The 20,538-nt window shown below is 48.6% G+C and overlaps 1 protein-coding gene across 1 annotated transcript in view; it reads right to left on the bottom strand.

Annotated features, from left to right (window-relative positions):
* The window catches only part of CKAP2L (cytoskeleton associated protein 2 like), a 38,907-nt gene extending 23,394 nt beyond the window's left edge, over nucleotides 1–15,513 (bottom strand). Inside the window, exons 1-3 of the mRNA XM_050937426.1 lie at nucleotides 15,422–15,513; nucleotides 8,114–8,180; nucleotides 1,069–1,135 (exon numbers count right to left, since the gene is read on the bottom strand). Of these exons, the coding sequence (XP_050793383.1) occupies nucleotides 1,069–1,135; nucleotides 8,114–8,180; nucleotides 15,422–15,452 (165 nt within the window). The 5' untranslated portion in view covers nucleotides 15,453–15,513. The remainder of the gene's footprint in view (nucleotides 1–1,068; nucleotides 1,136–8,113; nucleotides 8,181–15,421) is intronic.
* Between the last annotated feature and the right edge of the window lie 5,025 nt (nucleotides 15,514–20,538).

Raw genomic sequence — 20,538 nt, 5'->3', positions numbered from 1 at the left:
AAACATTTAAAAATAGTAATTTAAGGTGGTTTAGTTTTGTTTGGATGTAGTACACACTTCCAGTTCTGAACTTCTGTGCAGTGTTGCTGCCCTGGTAGACAGCTGGTGTTTCACCCCAGAGATAACTCTGTTTTAATAGTGGCTGAAACATCAAGCATATTGGCACGTTTCAAAGTCTGAATTTAATGCTTAGTGACTAGAGGTCTTCAGCATTTTTAATATATTTAGTAAGAAAAGTTTTGTATTTAATTGCTTCTTACGCCAAGCTAGCTAACACTCCATTGACACCAATCTCTTTAGGGCAAGGAACCCATTTTATTGTGTCAGGTTTCAGAGTGATAGCTGTGTTAGTCTGTATCAGCAAAAATAACCGGGAGTCCTTGTGGCACCTTAGAGACTAACACATTTATTTGGGCATACACTTTCATGGACTAAAACCCACTTCATCAGATGCATGGAGTGAAAAAGACAATAAGTATATACAGTGTATATATTACAGCACATGAAAAGATGAGAGTTGCCTTACCAAGTGGGGGTCAGTGCTAATCAGGCCAATTCAATCAAGATGGACGTCGCCCCTTCCCAACAGTTGACAAGAAGGTGTGAGTAACAACAGAAGGAAAATTACTTTTTCTAGTGACCCAGCCCCTCTCAGTCTTTATTTAGGTCTAATTTGATGGTTTCCAGTTTGCAAATTAATTCCAGTTCTGCAGTTTCCCATTGAAATCTATTTTTGAAGGTTTTCTGTTGGAGAATTGCCACTTTTAAGTCTGTTATTGAGTGTCCAGGGAGACTGAAGTGCTCTCCTACTGATTTTTGAATGTTACAATTCTCGATGTTTGATTTGTGTCCATTTATTCTTTTGCATAGAGACTGTCCGGTTTGGCCAATGTACATAGCAGTGGGGCATTGCTGGCATATATCACATTGGTAGACATGCAGGTGAATGAGCCCCTGATGGTGTGGCTCTTATTATGGGTTTCTAAAGAGCCCCTAACCATGCCTAGGCTGATTCCAGCATAGAGTACAAAACTAGATCATCATAAGAGAAAGGTCTTTTCTACTTACAGGCCCTGATTTAGAAAGTCGTGGTAACTGTGGATTTGGCTGATTGGTCCGGTCCTTTAAATAGGGTCTATAGAAATCAAACAAAATATCAATGTACCAAACAGGATGTTGAATGAAGGATTAAACATTAGGCAACAATTCAAAAGTAGTTTTAGTGTTAGTAGTTTTTGAGAAGCTGTTTAATAGTAGAAACCAGTTAGTTAATTGTGTGACACTGGCAGACCAGATGCCGGCTTACGCCAGAGCCCCAGGTCAATTCACTTGTGTATTATCAGGCCTGCACAGCAGGCGGCCCGCGGGCAAGCGGCGAGGGGGGCGGGAGCTGCCAGGTTCACCCCGTCGGGGGTGAGAGGGACCTGACAGCCCCGTGCGCCATGCTCCGACCGCCCTGATCGTCAGAAGCGTGGCTGCTGGGTTTGCCCCCTGCCCGGGGAGGAGCCGGGGGGGAAAAAAGAGAGAGCACACAGCCCCACTCTCCTGACCGTCTGGGCAGTCGGAGCGTGGGGCTGTGAGCACGGGGTGAACTGGCTGGCCTCACAGCCCTGTGTGCGCGCGCACTGCGCTCTGACCACCCAAACGGTCAGAAGCGTGGCACACACGTCTCCGTCTCCTGCTCTCCCTGGCTGGCGTACAGCGGGTATGTCACTTCCAGGGCTGCTGAGGCAGGAAGCGCAGGGCACGAGGCAGAGCCGGTAAGTGCGAGCGAGGGGAGGGGCACCCGGCCTAGGCTCAAGCTGCAGCTCATGGGGGCTGGGGTCAGGGGGGTGTCCGGCTCAGAGGGGCTGAGCTCGGAGCTGGTGGGGGATGGGGTCATGGGAGTGCTCGGCTCAGAGGGACTGGGATTGGAGCTAGGGGTCAGGGCTGCGGAGGAATGGGGAAAGAAGGGTGTCCAGCTCAGAGGGGCTCGGCTCGGAGCTGGGGGTCAGGGCTGGGGGGGATGCCCGGCTCAGAGAGGCTTACCATGCTGCTTGCCCCCGCCTCCCCCCTCTCCCGGAGCCTCAGCGCACCGCGTCCAGGAGCGGCCCTGGACAGCGCTGCAGTGGCCTGGCTCCAGCGGGGCATGAGCTCCCGCCGCTCGGCTGCAGCTTGCAGCCCTGCCCCCTTACCACGTGGCTCTGAGCGGGTGGAGCTCAGGACTCGCTGGAGCAATGCTGCTGCAGCGTTGTCCAGGGCTGCTCCTGGAGGTAGCGCGCTGAGGTGCCGGGGGATGAGGGAAGCCAAAGGCAGAGGTAGGGTGGAGCCTCCGACATTCTCGCGGGGGCCCTATGGGGCCTGGGGCAAATTGCCCCACTTGCCCCCCCTCTGGGCAGCCCTGCATGTGTGTATGTGTTGCACCTGCCCTGCCCTGACTGCTGCCCCCTTCCCTGGTCCAGGGACCTTACCCCTCCCCAGCACCTATCACACTGCGCCCTGCCCCGCTCAGGCTCCCTGCGGCCCATGTTTGTGTGTTGAACAGTCACATCCAATCTCTTCACACTGCCCCCTTTTCCCCTCCCTGGCCTGATTCATAGCCCCAGAAAATCCCTTCAAACTGTCCCCCTTTTCCCCTCCCCTTATTTCATGGGATGACGGACTGAGAGGGTGGGTGGGCAGGTAGTGGTGGTGAGGCTTTATACTTGTGGTGGGGGGGTTTCAGCGCAGCCGGGGGGGTTTGGCCCTCAGCTATTTTCTTTGGAGTAATATGGCCCTCGCCGCTACGAGTTGTGCAGGCCTGGTATAGATCTAAGTGATTGTTAAATGTATGTGTGACACTCTGTACCCTAAAGCAACACCCTGACACCTCCATATTTACCATGGTGATATGACTATGATAGGTTTTGTACAAAACAGTCCTTGTAAGGTATCATTTTAAAAGTCTTAATCTGATGAACATTAATATCCTGTGGAACTGTATGTGCTATCATTGTACGTGGAGTTATGGAGTTTTGCTGTGTGTGTTACTGAAAACTGTTGCGAAGTTGGAAACACCCACATCCAGCCTTTCAGGTATAACAGTGGAGGAGCCCAAGTGTGCTAATGACCCATTAAAGGGAATACATACTCATGAGGACTATCCCAGGAACCATATACAATGGAGACTTCTCAGAGATAGCACCTATGGAGACTGCTTGCCTCACATCATAGCAAAAGATCTTTCCAGCAAGCTGGAAGAAGCTATAAATGGGGCAAGTGACATCATTGCTTGTCCTCACTCCCCTCACAACTCAACACCTGGAAACACATCTGTAGAACAAAGACTGAACTAGGGAGGCGGTCCAAGGCTGAAAAGAGGAATCCCAACCCCTGTGTATGAAGGAATTATACCATCAGGGTGAGATAATGCTTGATTTAAATATTTCTGTAGTTAATGAATCTGTTTTATATTTTACTTAAAACAAAGTGCTTGGGAAATCTGTTCAGGAACGAGAGCTGGTACATGTCCTGTCCACACTGAGGGAATGGGTGGACAGGGTTATAAACGTACACTGGTCAGGCTTCTGACCAGGGCAAGATGGTACAGTTCTGGGGTTCTAGACTGGGGAGCTGTGGGGAATTGGCTGGAGCCTCTTTATTGTTAGTTCATGAGTAGTTAGCAAAAGTATTCATGTATCACAGCTGGGTGTGTCCCTGCCTATGGATTTTTATTTTTTTTTTTAAACTGAAGTGAAGATATTTACCATTGAAATAAACTGACATTGGAAACTAGGGCATAGGCAGTTGTGAGCCAAATCTAATGCTGCAGCAGCCAGCATGAATGCTGGACACAAACTCCAGGAAAGGCACAGCAAGTCCAGGGCAGTTCTCCCTACTTCTCATGAGGCTTGGAACAGCCAAGCACCTATGTGGGGTGCAGGAGGTGCGAACCACAGCAGCCATCTAGCCGTGGAGGGTTATTCCATCTCCCCTCCTGCTGTTCGTTTCTCACCCACGGTACCGGCTCTGGCACATGTGGGTCATAAGTCCATTTAAGGAAGGCGCGCATGTACAGATTCAGCATCACCATGTCCTGGGATTTCAGCTGCCCATCAAAATAACACTTCATGTGATTATGACTCCCTAGCAGCTCTGTGATGTGTCCTCTGTGGCCCTACTTGGTCCTCAGCTCCATCGGCTTAAACCATAGCACATATTCTCTGTTAAAGAACAGCCGTCTTGCTGAAGATTTTGAAAGGGTGACCACTGAGCACCAGCCGCTTGATGATGTGTTAAATGCAGAGCTTTGCAGTTTGTGACAGCATCACAGTGTGAGAGGGAGCCCAGGCTGGTAATCCAGAGGGCTCAGCGGTACCCCAGTTCCAGGTTGCACCCTGGGGAACCCATCACAGTATGAGTGTATTTGGTGTTTAAACTTCATGAGAACTAACGGGACGTTACTTGCATTGTTTTCACTTATCTGTATCCTGTTCTAATATAGTAGCAAACATTTACATCGTGTATATCCCTGTAACAAAACACATCAAAGGACAAGGACAACTTGTGAAATGCAAATGAAGAACTTTAACAAAAAAGTACTAATTTCAAAGCAAGTGGTCACTGTGTGAGAAGACTGAGGTCAAAGACCTAAAATGCATTCCTCGCTCTCTGTCAAAGGAAAAGCCTATGTGGGTACTGACACTGTCAGCTTGTTTTCTGTTAGAAGCAGCTATAAGTATGGATTCAAGGAAAGATCCTTCATCTCTGGATTGTTTGAACTATTACAGGGAAGTGTACCAGATGCAAAGCAGAAATCCCCAGAGAGAATCTGATTACCCTGAAAAGACTTTTGGGAAACTGGCAGTTTATTACATCACATCCACCATTTGGAATTACAAACTGTGACTTCTGTCGATATATTTTACCTGCTTTAATCTCTGAATAACTCTTACTTCCTTTTCTTAGCTAATAAAACTTAGTTTACTATAGAATTGACTACCAGCGTTGTCTTGGGTGTATGATATAGAGTACCAGTTGATTTAGGGTAAGTGACTAGTCTCTTGGGACTGGAAGCAACCAAAATGAGATGTGATTTTTGGTGTAAATAACCATTTTATCACAAAGTCCAATTTTGTCTGGGTGGCAAGATACACTGGAGAGTCTAAGGCCTGGTCTACACTTGCAAGTTTTTGCACTAAAAGTCAGCTTTTTGTGATGAAACAACAGTGGCATCCACACTGACAAGTCACTTTTTGTGCCAAAACTCCTTAGTTGCAGCTCTGTAATAAAACCACCACTGACAATAGTCATAAAGCTTTTTGCACTGAGGCTTTAATGCAGTAGTGCCAGTATGAATGCCTTGATTGCTTTTATCACTGCAATTGGCCTCCAGAAGTGTCCCACAGTGCCTGCAATGACCACTCTGCTTATTGTTTTGAACTCAGCAGCCCTTCAGGCATGCATGCTTCCCCTTTCAAAGCTCCTTTCTGATGTTCTGACAGCCTGGGCTGTTGTGCTGCTCTGAGAGAAAGTAAATCATTAATGAGGAATGCTCCTGCTATCTCCCACAACAGCGGCAGACAGGCAGGCATGTGTGTGTGACAGTGAGAGAGACTGTGCTGTGCACAGCCATGGAGGGAGGCGGGGGCCGAGGTTGGGGTCTCCCCCTCTCTGTGTTTCAGGACTGGTTACTTCCAGCAGTTGTTTGAATTTATGAGGCAGCATGCCAACACTCTCCCGCAACACACAGTGTCTTCTCTCTCCCCCACACACTCTCCCCACCACACTTCAGTTGAAAAGCAGCTGGCAAAGGGATTGAGAAACTTACATCATGTGAGGCTGTACCTGCCCCATGAGGCATTGCAAACCCTTCCCAAGGTACCCTACAGCCAGTTGCATAGTGGAATAGCTACCACAGCTGCTCCAGCAACACAAGGAGCTAGTGTGGACACGTAATAGTGCTTTTAATTAAAGCACTTTAATAAAAGTGGTATAAATTTTGGTGCAAAAACTTGCCAATGTAGGCACACTGTAAGGCCGGGGTGGGGAACTTCCAGCCCACGGGGCGAATCCAGCCCCCTACTTACTTTTATCTGGCCCACAGCAAGTCTCTGTGCTGCTGGCTGGAAGCCCTGAGACTCGGTGCCCACCCCCCCTCCCCAGGGCTGGAACTGTGAGTGCTGGCTCGCCCCACTGCGGGGGGAAGCTAGGGTGCCAGGACTGTCAGGCAACTGTCCCTGCAGTCCCTTCTAGGCACAGGAGTGATCAGGGAAGCTCCAAGTCCATGTGTGCCTACCCCCACCTGCACCATATAGAGCTGCCTGGCCACATCATGGCCGCTTCCAGGAGTGGCGCGGGGCTTGGGCAGGGAGAGGAGTCCGCTGCGCTGTCAACTGAGGTAAGCGGTGCCCAGCCGGAGCCACACCCCTCATCCCCTCTTGCATCTCAAGCCACTCCCAGAGAATGCACCCCCACTCTGAACCCCCTACCCCAGCCCTGAGCCCCCTCCCAAGGCCTGCACCCCAATCCCCTACCCCAGCCCGTTCCCTGAACCCCTAATTTCTGGGCCCACCCTGGAGCCTAGGGGGAAGCCCTGAGGTCCCCCCACCCCAAAAAACGGGGCTGTGTGTGGCCCACGACTGATTTTTCTGTGGGTCAGTGGCTCCCAACAGAAAAAAGGTTCCCCACTCCTGCCCTAGGGGACTCTTTGTGATTCCATAAGACTCATATAGTGATCCAGGAGTTCACAGTTGTTACTGGCTTGGTGAAATCTAATTATAGAACACACCACCAGGCAGGGATTCAGGGTTGGGAGCCACTCCAGACAGCATAACAAACTGCAGTGCAATATTAATAAAGATTAGCAGCACAACAGGAATTTCTATAGAGATTAATTTTTGCTTAGTTAGGTGCTCAGATACTACTTGGATGGTGAGATACAAGGGCCTAGATAGAGAATATATATCTGATCATAACTGTGCACTGACTAAGTGACTGAGAGATTATGCATTTTCTCCCCTTCCTACTAAGCTGTATTTCTGATCTTTAGAAACCACCAAGCCATGTAGCCCTCTTGAGGCCCTGCACTACCACAGGCAACATATGGCTTCAATTTGGCCATTATTTGAAGGGCAGGGAGCCAGTTTTCTAACCCTGGCTCCCAGCCCTTATTCCTCATCACCCCACAAACATATATGAAGTTCTTTTGTTTTTGTTTTTTTAAAAGAGGGCTCCCCTTTGCCATAGTACCAGTACTTGTCAACTGAATATTAGGTCAGAATTAAAGAGTCAAGACTATCACCTCACCCTATCTGAGCTATTTACCTCCTCTCCTTGGGAGCATGACTTCAAATTTATTAGCATCAAATCTCCCCATATCACCTGCAAATTCCCCTGCTCTATTCTGCTCCCCAATATTTTTACTACCTCTCTAATGTTGGCATCAGCCACAAAATGCAATCGTCGTGCAATTTACAAACTTCAATTAAAGACAGACAAAGCACTTAGACAGAATATAGTTTAAAGTCAACTATAAATCTAGTCAATTAAAAAAAAAGTGAATTAAGAACAATATCAGGTTCCACATCTGCTCCCATCCACACAAATCTATCTGCCAATTTGTAGCTTTACAATCTCATTTTTTAAAAATGAAATGTTTTTCTGTGAGAGACCCTCACAGAAACAAGGGAAACTGACCAAGGCCTCTGTCCTCCAAAAGGATTTCCTTGAGCATAAAAGAGTCTATCCTCAGAAATCCTGCTCCAAGATTGGGGCCTAACTGACAATGCATAAGATTTTTTTGTCAAATACACAGGGTAATTAATTTTTCAGTTACAGTAATCTTAGATCTAACTATAGTCAACATATTCTGACCAGTGTAATCTGAGTCAACTATATCCCTTTAATTGGACAAAAGGACAAAAAAAAAATACGTGAAGAGGCTATAACTAAGAAGAGATGATTCTGTTTTGTGACAGCAACTCTGTGGGGACCACAACTTGAGAACCAGGGTACTAAAATATGTTCCTTTTGTCATTATAGGGGCAGCTATGCACAGGGAAATAGAAATTCTCAGCTAATCATTAACTGAGAATTTTGAAGTTAAGTATTAGCAAGCAAGGCAGGATTCAATTAGAAATTTGTTTAAACTCACTTTGTATTTGGACACTTCAGCTTTCCTTTAGTTGCTAAATACTCCTGAAGCTTCTTCTGCCGCTCTTCTGCAATGAGATCACAGTAAAGTATAATATACATTTTTTAAAAAAATCACAGGACTTAATATTTCTATCATATTAATGAGAGTGGCTGATTTGTTTTAATTCACAATTAAATTATTTTACCCTAAAACAAATCTCTTGGGCTCCCTTCTCTGCTGACTGCACTAGGTGACACTATTCCTAGAAATATGTCACTGAAATTGGTGTACCATAAAACTAGTTCATATTTGTGGTGTTAATATTAAAGCTAACATCTGAAAGTAAGACTTGAGATCTATAAGACATAAAGTGGGTTCTCATCTTTCATATGAAGGTTTGTTTTGTTTGAGGTGACTTTGGGAGTACAGGGCAGGATGGTGCTGGGCTGAATCTTTTAAAGGTTAACTAAAAAGGAGAATCGAGGCTATGGCTACATTATGGACCTTACAGAGCCAAAGGTCTGTTGTGTAGCAGCTCTAATTAAACCACCCCCAGTGAGTGGCAGTAGCTATGTCAGCAGGAGACACTCTCCCTCCCACATAGCGCTGTCCATCCCAATGCTTTTGTCGGTGAAACTTACGTTAGCCAGGGGTGTGTTTTTTTCATACTCTGACCAACAAAATTTTGCCAACAAAAGTGCAAGTGTAGACAAAGCCTAACATGACGTTTGCTGTCATCACATAGTTTACTCTGCTTCTGTGTTATACCCCTTGCCACATCTTGTGTTCGTCCTATTTATTTAGATTGCAAGCTTTTGGGGGCAGAAACCATCTATGACTGTTTGTACAGTGCCTAGCACAATGAGGCTGGCCCCAGGCACTAGCATAATAAACATGTTAAATAAATATGCTTCCTGCTCCCCAAGTGAGTGACGTTTCCCTCTGGTGTTATCCAGACCGGTGATCTGCTAGGTCACTCCAATCCTTGATTCCGGGAGCCAGTCTTACCCTGCACCGCTGTGACAACCCCCACTCCTAGGCTGTTCACGCACAGCCTATGGCATGTAAGCTGCTGCCTAAATTGTGCAACCGAATGACACTAGCCAATATCCCTGGTCCCAGACACAACCCTAGGAACTTCTGTCTTGCACTGCCCAGTTATGTCTGCTGGACACTGCAAGCTTATATGAGTTCGTCAATTTAACAAAGGAATTGAAATGTACCAGGCTTGTTATCCCAAAGGGAGCCTCTGACACACTGCAAACCAAATGTACTGCTTCAGGTAGAACAAACAAACAAATGTATAAGACTGACTTACAATCATTTAAAATCTAAGCATAGCAAGTCAGATTTGGTCAAATGAAATAAAAGAAAAAAGCATTCTAAGCTGATCTTAACACTTCCAGTACCCTTACAAACTTAAGATGCTTCTCACCACAGCCTGGCTAGTTTGCCCTTCAGCCAGGCTCTCCCCTTTGATCAGTGCTTCAATGGTTTTGTGTGCTGTCAGCAGATGCAGGTGGAAGAGAGAGAACGTGGCAAATGTCTCTCCGGGCTTGTCTACATCACAAAGTTGCAGCGCTGGTGAGGGGGTTACAGCGCTGCAACTTAAGAGGTGTATACATCTGCAGGGCATCACCAGCGCTGCAACTCCCTGTTTGCAGCGCTGGCCGTACTCCCGTTTTGTCTCGGGTGTAGAGGATCCAGCGCTGGTGATCCAGCGCTGGTAATCAAGTGTAGACACTTACCAGCGCTTTTCTTGACCTCCGTGGAATAAGCAGGTATCCCAGCATACCTGAGGAAGCCTCTGGTAATCAAGCTGGTCTCCTTCCCCGGTTTGCTCTCGCGTTCCCCGAACCCCAAGCAAGCAGGTCTCCTTCTCTGCGGTTTGCAGGGTGGTTCGGGGAACGCGAGAGCAAACCGTGGCGAAGCTGGTCTCCTTCCCCGGTTTGCTCTCGCGTTCCCCGAACCCCCGAGCAAGCAGGTCTCCTTCCCTGCGGTTTGCAGGGGGGTTCGGGGAACGCGAGAGCAAACCGCGGCGAAGCTGGTCTCCTTCCTCGGTTTGCTCTCGCGTTCCCCGAACCCCGAGCAAGCAGGTCTCCTTCTCTGCGGTTTGCAGGGTGGTTCGGGGAACACGAGAGCAAACCGCGGCGAAGCTGGTCTCCTTCCCCGGTTTGCTCTCGCGTTCCCCGAACCCCTGTGCAAGCAGGTCTCCTTCCCTGCGGTTTGCTGGGTGGTTCCGGGAACGCGATAGCAAACCGCGGCGAAGCTGGTCTCCTTCCCCGGTTTGCTCTCGCGTTCCCCGAACCCCCCTGCAAACCGCAGGGAAGGAGACCTGCTTGCTCGGGGGTTCCGGGAACGCGAGAGCAAACCGCGGGCAAGCTGGTCTCCTTCCCCGGTTTGCTCTCACGTTCCCCGAACCCCCCTTGAAGCCGCCCAACAGCGCTGCAGTGTGGCCACATCTAACACCACTTGCAGCGTTGGTTGCTGTAAGTGTGGCCACTCTGCAGCGCTGGCCCTATACAGCTGTACTAATACAGCTGTAACAACCAGCGCTGCAAAATTGTAGATGTAGACATACCCTCCCTTTTATCATGTCCTTTCTTCCCTTTGCTTCCATCCCTTCAGAGTCAGGCGAGTATTACTCCATCACAGTCCCAAACTGACCAAAGGAAGGGGGATGGTGACTCACTGAAGAGTCCAACAAATCCTTTTGTTGCTGCCTACACCAGTGTCCTTTGTTCCTGTGTGGCTGGGCTGGATTTGTCCCATATACGCCCTGATGAGGTGTGAACTGTCTCTTTGCTCTTGGAGAGTTTTTGCCCAGGCTTATTTTAAGCCATGAAGACACATTTTCAGCCTCATAACGATATACATGAGATTATAACCTATGACATCACTATAACAATGCTCAGTGCATCATGAGCCTTCCGAAGACACCCGACATGCAAACTTTGCATCAAATACCGCACAATTATTTTACAAGGATGAACATGGGGGTGCTTGGTGTTACCCCAAGGTAACCTAAAAAACCCAGAGTTTTGCCTAAAATTTCTTCTTCCTCAGTTATTTAATTTTCATCTTCTTAAATCATAAGTCACTAGTTCTCTAGTCATCCAGAGTCCTCTACTAAAAATGGGCTAGACAAGACCTGATATGTCTAACATTAAAAAAAGACAAGAAAAAATATATAACTCCTAACCTTTATTTATACAAACTACCCAAAAAGAGCACAATTTTCTCTTCTTTGTAGGCTAACGCTTAATTTCAAACTCTTTAGACAAACCTCAGTGAGGACTATTGAGTACTTCACTAGCCCTGATATAATTTCAACCTTTTCCCTAGTATTTACACAGATTAACACCTTGATCTCAATGTAGCTCACCCCAAGGTTTCAACTCGACCATCTAGCACATTAAAAGAATACACTGCCTTGTACGCACTGGATTTCTAGAACTGTTTAAATCCTAGTCAAGACAAACTCTATGGCTTTGTCTAGATTAGGATTTGGAAGGTGTTAGCTTCCATGTTATATGCTATCCTCAACCATTGACAAACTGGTCCCCAAACAGCCCCAAACTTCTCATCAGCCACACAGATCTCCTTGGTTTTCCTGACACCTTGCACCAAATGGAGAGAGATGGTTAGAAACTTGAGCATTGATGGAGGAAAACAAAGGCTGAGAAAGTTTGGAATAAAGACTTTCTTCCAGCCTATACAAGCTATATTTCAGGCAAAGAGAAACTTCCTATCAGTCTCCACTCAAGCTGCCAAATCTCATCCCAAGGAGCTATCCAGGGTGGCAACCACTTCATAACAGAACGCAGCACCAAGCTCTGCAAAGAATTACCAATGTACCTCACTGAAAAGATCAAACGTATTTAGGAAGGCTTCTCTGGATCCACCCTGCCTATACTTGCTAACAAACAGCTCACCTGTATTCCCAAGTTCAGTACATTCACTCATTAAGTAATACAAGACTCCATTAGGGTGTCCAGATCCAAGACCTGTGAATTTGCCCCACACCCTTCCTGGCTAGCAAAAAGGAGCCATGAGCGGTGTCATTCATGAGCAAAATAGCCAATGCTTTATTTAGGAAAAGAAGTTCTCTTCCTCCTCCTCCTCTCACACTTACTAGCCTGACCAACAGAAGCAACCCAGATAACCCCTTCCAAATCCTAGGCCTAGTCTATACCTAAAACTAAGTTGACCTAGCTAAATTGTTCAGGGTTGTGAAAAATTTCACACTCTGTGCAACCTCGTTAGGTCAACTTAACCTACTATTGCCTCTCAGATGGGTGGATTTACTACAGTGACAGAAAACCCCGTTCCATCACTGTAGTAAGTGTCTATGCTACAGCTGTGCTGCTGTAGTGTAGACATACCCCTACTTTAGATCAGGCCTATGAAATTCTAGAACAAAGGCTTGCAGCCTGGGAGCTACGAACATGTGTGATGGAGTCATAACCACCTCGCTCTTCCCAAGTTGCTACTGGGAACAAGAGTTGAGAACCACTGCTCTAGTAATGCATAAGTTCTGTCTTCACTAGACTTTCTGTCTCTTGACTCAAGGTAGTTAACACATTTGTAAAAGCTAGTGTGGACGCTCCCCAAATGAAATGTAGAGATGTGGCTCTCCAGTATGCTCTGAAACTCTGCACATGGAAAGTAAGTACGTCTTGTCTACACTTGAAATGCAACAGCAGCACAGCCACAGCACTGCAACTGCACCATTGTAGTGCTTCAGTCTAGAGACTACCTACGGCGATGGGGGAGGTTCCCCCATTGGTGTGGGTAATCCAACTCTATAAGAGGTGGCCTGCACTATCTGCACAGAAACTTGGGTCAGCTTAACTACATCATTCATGGTGCGGATTTTTAACACCCCTCAGCAATGTATCTGGGACAATTTAATTTTCTAGTTTAGACCATCCCAAAGATGTCTGCCGTTGAAGTATATAGCTATTTCCATTTGTATTACCATAGTGCCTAGGAACCCCCAGTATCCTGTTGTGTCAAGTGCTGTACAAATAGAACTAAAAAGATAATCCCTGACCCAAAGAATTTACAACCTACTATAAGACTACAGACAACAGGTGAGACAGACAGACAGACAGACGGGGCAAAACACAAGGAAATAGAGACATCCTTAATTTGAGCCCCATAAAATAAAGAGGCAAGACCATTCTGGAAACAATGCCCTCGTGCAGCAGTTTGGGTGCCTGACTGTGAATATAGGGGAAGGTATTACAGTCCAGCACAGCACACACAAATGCTTTTATAGCAAAAAACAAAAACAAAAAAAACAACAGTTCAGTGCTCAGGCCTTTGGCATAAAGGGAATTCAAGGCAGAAACAGAATGAGGCATTAGACTAGAGCAGTGGTTCTGAACCAGGGGTATGTGTACCCAATGGGAATACATGAGGTTTTCTAGGGAGCACATCAACTCATCTAGCTATTAGCTTAGTTTTACAACAGGCTACATAAAAAACACTAGCAAAGTAAGTACAAACTAGGGATGTAAGTAATGTGTAAAAACAGTAACAGTGTAACCGATTTAAATTCAGTTACATGGTTAAGTTTACCCAGGGAACTAGGTGTCTCAGCTGCTGGCCCCACGCCCAGGGTCCCATAGCTTGGAGACCCTCCCGGGGGCACCAGGATGCCAGGCAGCAGCAGTGCTGGCAGCCTAGACGGACCCTGGGCATGTGGGGCCAGCAGCCTCAAGCAACCAGAGTTTAACCATTAACAGAAACCTGTGGGAGAGGTCTAAGGTCAGTAGTTTGAGCATTGGCCTGCTAAACCCAGGGTTGCGAGTTCAATCCTTGAGGGGGCCACCTAGGGATCTGGGGCAAAAATCAGTACTTGGTCCTGCTAGCAGAGGCAGGGGGCTGGACTCGATGACCTTTCAAGGTCCCTTCCAGTTCTAGGAGATAGGATCTCTCCAATAAGCATCAAACTTATTAGTTAACCTCCTACATCCCTAGTACAAACTAAAATTTCATATAGACAATGACTTATTCACATTGCTCTATATCCTATACACTAAAACGTAAGTAAAATATTTATATTCCAATTGATTTATTTTATAATTATATGGTAGAAATGAGAAAGTCAGCAATTTTCAGTAATAGTGTGGCTGAGACAGCTTTATATTTTTTGTGTGATTTTGCAAACAAGTAGTTTTTAAGTGAGGTAAAATTTGGGGGTACACAGACAAATCAAACTTTAGAAAGGGGTACAGTAGTGTGCCACAGCATCTCCTATACCAGGGGTCTCAAACACGCGGCCCGCAGGATCATTTTCTGCGGCCCGCGAGCTCCTTGCAGCCCCTCCGCCCTCCCCCCAGTGTTTACCTAGAGCGGCTCTGGACCGACGTGCACCAGGGGCAGGGCAGGTGCGCCAGAAAGCAGCCGGAACCTGGAGGACAAGGGGCGTGTGTGGCGGTTCCTTCAGGCACCGCCCCCAGCAGCTCCCATTGGCTGCAGTTCCCATTCCCAGCCAATGGGAGCTGCTAAGGGCGGAGCCTGAAGCAACAGCCACACACACCCCTGCACCCCTTGTCCCCCAGGTTTGGCCACTTCCCGGCACGGTGCAGGGGAAAGGCAGGCAGCCTGCTCTGCCACCGATGCACGTCGGTCCGGAGCCCGCCCCCTCGAACACCTCCTGCACCCCAACCCCCTGCCCTGAGCCCCCTGCTGCACCCCACACTCCAACCCCCTGCCCTGCACCCACCGCCGCACCCTGACTCCCTGTCCTGAGTCCCCTGCCATACCCTGCACCTGCCCGCCACACCCTGACCCCCTGCTACACCCACCCCCCACTGCAACCCAAGCCCCTGCCCTGAGTCCCCTGCTGCACCCCAACCCCCTGCCACACACCACACACCCGCTGGGGGCAGGGAGGGGGCGGGGATTTTGGCGAAGGGGTTGCAATGGGGGCAGAGAAAGGGTGGGCAGAGGTGGGGCAGGGGCGGGACCTCATGGAACGGGCGGACTGGGGGCAGGACCGTGGGGGGGGGGGGCAGTAAATGCGGCCCTCGGCCCAGTGTACTAGTCCTCATGTGGCCCTGGAGCTCAGTTGAGTCTGAGACCCGCTGTCCTATACGCGCCAAGGGAAGCGCTGCTTCCCCGCGACCCGCTCCCCGCCCAGAGCCTGGCCCCGCTCCCAGAGGAGGGGGCGGGGGCACAACACCCCGGCCACGAGAGGCGGGGGCCACCCGCGCAGGACCCCGAGGAGGGAGGGGCTCGTGCCCCCCGCACCCCAACCCGAACCCCCCCCTTCTCCCCACACCCCCCGCCGGGCGGGGTCCCACCCGCACTCACCCTGGGCGGCCGTGGCCCTCGCGCGCCCCATGACACCCTCACGTTCTCCGCCGGCGCCCAGCACAGCGGCCCGGTCTGCCCGCCCTTCCCGCAGCCAGCCGTTCCTGCGCGCGCATTGGCCGTCGCCTCATTCGAAGCAGCCAATAGAAGAGAAGATGAGCTTGAGGCGGCGCAGGCGATTAGCTAGCGAGGCCAGGCGGGCGGGACCGCGGGATGTCAATCATGGGGGCCGCGCTCCGTTCTCGCGTCTTTTGTGAGGGAGAGGGGCAACTCCCGGGCGGGGCGGGGCTGGGTATGGGGCCTCCAAGCTCTGGGCCAGGGCGCTCGGCGCTGTACACTACACCCAAGGCACTGCAGCACTGCTGCCGTTGCCAAGTTTCTAATAAAAAGAACAGGAGTTGTTGTGGCACCTCTCAGACTAGCACGTTTATTTGAGCATGCTCAGGGAGGACTCCAGCGGCACCTAAAAGACTAACAGATCTATTTAGTGTTTAAGGTGCTACCGGACTCCTCGTTGTTTTTGTGGATACAGACGAACACAGCTACCCCCTGATACTTGTCAACTTTCTAATACGGGGTGGCCAACCTGAGCCTGAGAAGGAGCCAGAATTTGCCAATGTACATTGCCAAAGAGCCACAATAATACATCAGCAGCCGCCCATTAGCTCCCCGCTCCCAGTGCCTCCCGCCAACCGGCAGCCCCACTGATTAGCACCTCCTTCACCTTCCATCCCCACACCTCCGGATCAGCTGTTTCATGGTGTGCAGGAGGCTCGGGGGTGTGTGTGAGAGGAATGAGGGCACAGCAGGCTCAAGGGAGGGGACGGGAAGGGGGAGTGGTGGCAGGGCCTGTGGCAGAGTCAGGGGTTGAGCGGTGAGCAGTTCCCAGCACACTGAAAAGTTGGCGCCTGTAGCTTCATCCAGCCCCAGAGTCAGTGCCTATACAAGGAGCCGCATATTAACTTCTGAAGAGCCACATGTGGCTCCAGAGCCACAGGTTGTCCACCTCTGTCCTAATAGCACAAAACCAAACACTCCTGCCTCACCCCTTCTCTGAGGGCCCGCCCCTGCTCACTCCATCCCTCCTCCCTCGCTCTCCTCCCACCCTCACTCACTTTCCCAGTTCTGAGATGTGGGAGGGTGCAGACTCTGGATGGGGTTGGGGCCAGGGATGAGGGGTTTGGGGGGTGTAGGAGAGGGCACTGGGGTGGTGCAGGGGGTTGGAATGCAGGGGGGTTGAGGGCTTCAGCTGGGGGTACAGGCTCTGGGGTGCAGCCAGGGATCACAGAATCATAGAATATGAGGGTTGGAAGGGACCTCAGGAGGTATCTAGACCAGCTCCCTGCTCAAGGCAGGATCAACACCAACTAAATCATCCCAGCCAGGGCTTTGCCAAGCCGGGCCTTAAAAACCTCTATGGATGGAGATTCCACCAGCTCCCTAGGGAACCCATTCCAGTGCTTCACCACCCTCCTAGTGAAATAGTGTTTCCTAATATTCAACCTAGACCTCCCACACTGCAACTTGAGACCATTGCTCCTTGTTCTGTCATCTGCCACCACTGAGAACAGTCTAGCTCATGGGTTGGCAACCTTTCAGAAGTGGTGTGCCGAGTCTTCATTTATTCACTCTGATTTAAGGTTTTGTGTGCCAGTAATACATTTTAACATTTTTAGAAGGTGTCTCTCTATAAGTCTATATTATATAATTAAATGATTGTTGTATGTAAAGTAAATAAGGTTTTAAAATGTTTAAGAAACTTCATATAAAATGAAATTAAAATGCAGAGCCCCCTGGACCGGTGGCCAGGAGCCAGGCAGCGTGAGTGCCATTGAAAATCAGCTTGCGTGCCGCGTTTGGCACGCATGCCATAGGTTGCCTACCCCTGGTCTAGATCCATCCTCTGTAGAACCTCCTTTCAGGTATTTGAAAGCAGCTATCAAATCTCCCCTCATTCTTCTCTTCTGCAGACTAAATAATCCCAGTTCTCTCAGCCTCTCCTCATAAGTCATGTGCTTCAGGCCAGTAATCATTTTTGTTGCCCTAGCTGGACTCTTTCCAATTTTTCCACATCCTTCTTGTAATGTGGGGCCCAAAACTGGACACAGTTCTCCAGATGAGGCCTCACCAATGTCAAATAGAGGGGAATGATCACGTTCCTCTATCTGCTGGCAATGCCCCTACTTATACAGCCCAAAATGTTGTTAGCCTTCTTGGCAACAAGGGCACACTGTTGACTCATATCCAGCTTCTCATCCACTGTAACCCCTAGGTCCTTTTCTGCAGAACTGCTGCCGTGCATGGGATTCTTCTGTCCTAAGTGCAGGACTCTGCACTTTTCCTTGTTGAACCTCATCAGGTATCTTTTGGTCCAATCCCCTAGTTTGTTTAGGTACCCCTGTATCCTATCCCTACCGTCCAGCATATCTACCACTCCTCCCAGTTTAGTGTCATCTGAAAACTTGCCAAAGGTGCAGTCCACGCCATCCTCCAGACCATTAATGAAGATATTGAACAAAACTGGCCCCAGGACCGACCCTTGGGGCACTCTGCTAGATACCAGCTGCCACTGACATGGAGCCATTGATCAGTACCCTTTGAACCCGATGATCTAGCCAGCTTTCTATCCACTTTATAGTCCATTCATCCAGCTCATACTTCTTTAACTTGCTGGCAAGAATAATGTGGGAGACCGTATCAAAAGCTCTGCTAAAGTCAAGGAATAACATGTCCACTGCTTTCCCCTCATGCACAGAGCCAGTTATATCAACACTGAAGACGATTAGTTTAGTCAGGCATGACTTGCCCTTGATGAATCCATGCTGACTGTTCCTGATCACTTTCCTCTCCTCTAAGTGCTTCAGGATTGATTCCTTGAGGACCTGCTCCATGATTTTTCCAGGGACTGTGGTGAGGCTGACTGGCCTGTAGTTCCCCAGATCCCCCTTCTTCTCTTTTTTAAAGATGGCTACTACATTAGTCTTTTTCCAGTCATCCAGGACCTCCCTTGATCGCCATGAGTTTTCAATGATAATGACCAATGGCTCTGCAATCATATCCGCCAACCCCTTCAGCACCCTCAGATGCAGTGCATCCGGCCCCATGGACTTGTGCTCGTTCAGCTTTTCAAAATAGTCCCAAACCACTTCTTTCTCCACAGAGGGCTGGTCACCTTCTCCCCATACTGTGCTGCCCAGTGCAATAGTCTGGGAGTTGACCTTGTTCGTGAAGACTGAGGCAAAAAAAGCATTGAGTACATTAGCTTTTTCCACATTCTCTGTCATTAGTTTACTTCCCACATTGAGTAAGCAGCCCACACTTTCCCTGACCTTCTTCTTGTTGCTAACATACCTGTAGAAACCCTTCTTGTTACTCTTAACATCCCTTGCTAGCTGCAACTCCAAGTGTGATTTGGCCTTCCTGATTTCACTCCTGCATGCCTGAGCAATATTTTTATACTCCTCTCTGGTCATTTGTCCAATCTTCCACTTCTTGTAAGCTTCTTTTTTGTGTTTAAGCTCAGCAAGGATTTCACTGTTAAGCCAAGCTGGTTGCCTGCCATATTTACTATTCTTTCTACACATCAGGATGGTTTGTTCCTGCAACCTCAATAAAGATTCCTTAAAATATAGCCAACTCTCCTGGACTCCTTTCCTCCTCATGTTATTCTCCAGGGGGAATCTGCCCATCAGTTCCTTGAGAGAGTCAAAGTCTGCTTTTCTTAAGTCCAGGGTCTGTATTCTGCTGCTCTCCTTTCTTCCTTGTGTCAGGATCCTGAACTCAGCCATCTCATGGTCACTACCTCCCAGGTTCCCATCCACATTTGCTTCCCCTATTAATTCTTCCCTGTTGATGAGCAGCTGGTCAAGAAGAGCTCTGCCCCTAGTTGGTTCATCCAGCACTTGCACCAGGAAATTGTCCCCTACACTTTCCAAAAACTTCCTGGATTCTCTGTGTTGCCCTTCCAGCAGATATCGGAGTGATTGAAGTGCCCCATGAGAACCAGGGCCTGTGATCTAGTAACTTCTGTTAGTTGCCTGAAGAAAGCCTTGTTCATCTCATCCCCCTTGTCTGGTGGTCTGTAGCAGACTCCCATCACCCTTGTTGCTCAAACTTCTAATACTTAATCCAAAGACTCTTAGGTTTTTCTGCAGTTTCATACTGGAGCTCTGAGCAGCCATACTGCTCTCCTACATATAATGCAATTCCTGCACCTTTTCTGCCCTGCTTGTCCTTCCTAAACAGTTTATATCCATCCATGACAGTGCTCCAGTCATGTGAGTTATCCCGCCAAGTCTCTGTTATTCCAATCACATCATAATTCCTTGACTGTGCCAGGACTTCCAGTTCTCCCTGCTTGTTTCCCAGGCTTCTTGCATTTGTGTATAGGCACTTAAGATAACTCTCTGAGTATGAGGCAAGAGTCCTTCCCTCTTGAGCTCTCCTTCTCATTCTTCCTCTCAGTGTCCCACTTCCCCACTTACCTTAGGGCTTCGGTCTCCTTCCCCCGGTGAACCTAGTTTAAAGCCCTCCTCACTAGGTTAGCCAGTATCTTTGCGAAGATGCTTTTTCCTCTCTTCGTTAGTTGGAGTCCGTGTAGAAAAATCTCTGCATTAAGCATCTTCACCTAACTTTCATATTACTTTGTATTATACCTCTATTTTCATACAACTTTGTATCAGATCCGTATATAGAAAACTTTGTATTGAGACTTGGTATAATGTTAAAAAGATGTCTTTTTGCTAGGAGTAGAATAAAATCGCCCCCCGCCCCCCTTTTAATCTCTCCCTGCTGAATGAACGAGGTGTGAATGAGCAAGGCGGGGAAGGCAGAACCTCCAGACAGTTGCAAGGGTTGGAGAGGGGATGGAAGCCAGACCCAAAAACAATAAAACTTGTCAAGTGGGCTCACTAAAGAAGAGCAGACATATTGATAGCCTTGGGGTTTAGAAGTGAGCACCTTCTTTTGAAAACACCCTCTTTGAACAGCATTGGGACAGCACCCAGAAGGAAGCAGCACAAAGGACCAACGGATACAGATACAGATTTTGAATCTGGTACCGATTTGCATGAGAGGGAAGCTGCTATAAATGTGAGATGTCTTGCAGAGGACCCCGG

Source organism: Gopherus flavomarginatus, chromosome 2 (assembly GCF_025201925.1).
Source record: "Gopherus flavomarginatus isolate rGopFla2 chromosome 2, rGopFla2.mat.asm, whole genome shotgun sequence".
Taxonomy (NCBI): Eukaryota; Metazoa; Chordata; order Testudines; family Testudinidae; genus Gopherus; species Gopherus flavomarginatus.
Note: the sequence above shows the minus strand (reverse complement) of the source record. Positions and strands in the feature narration are given on the sequence as shown.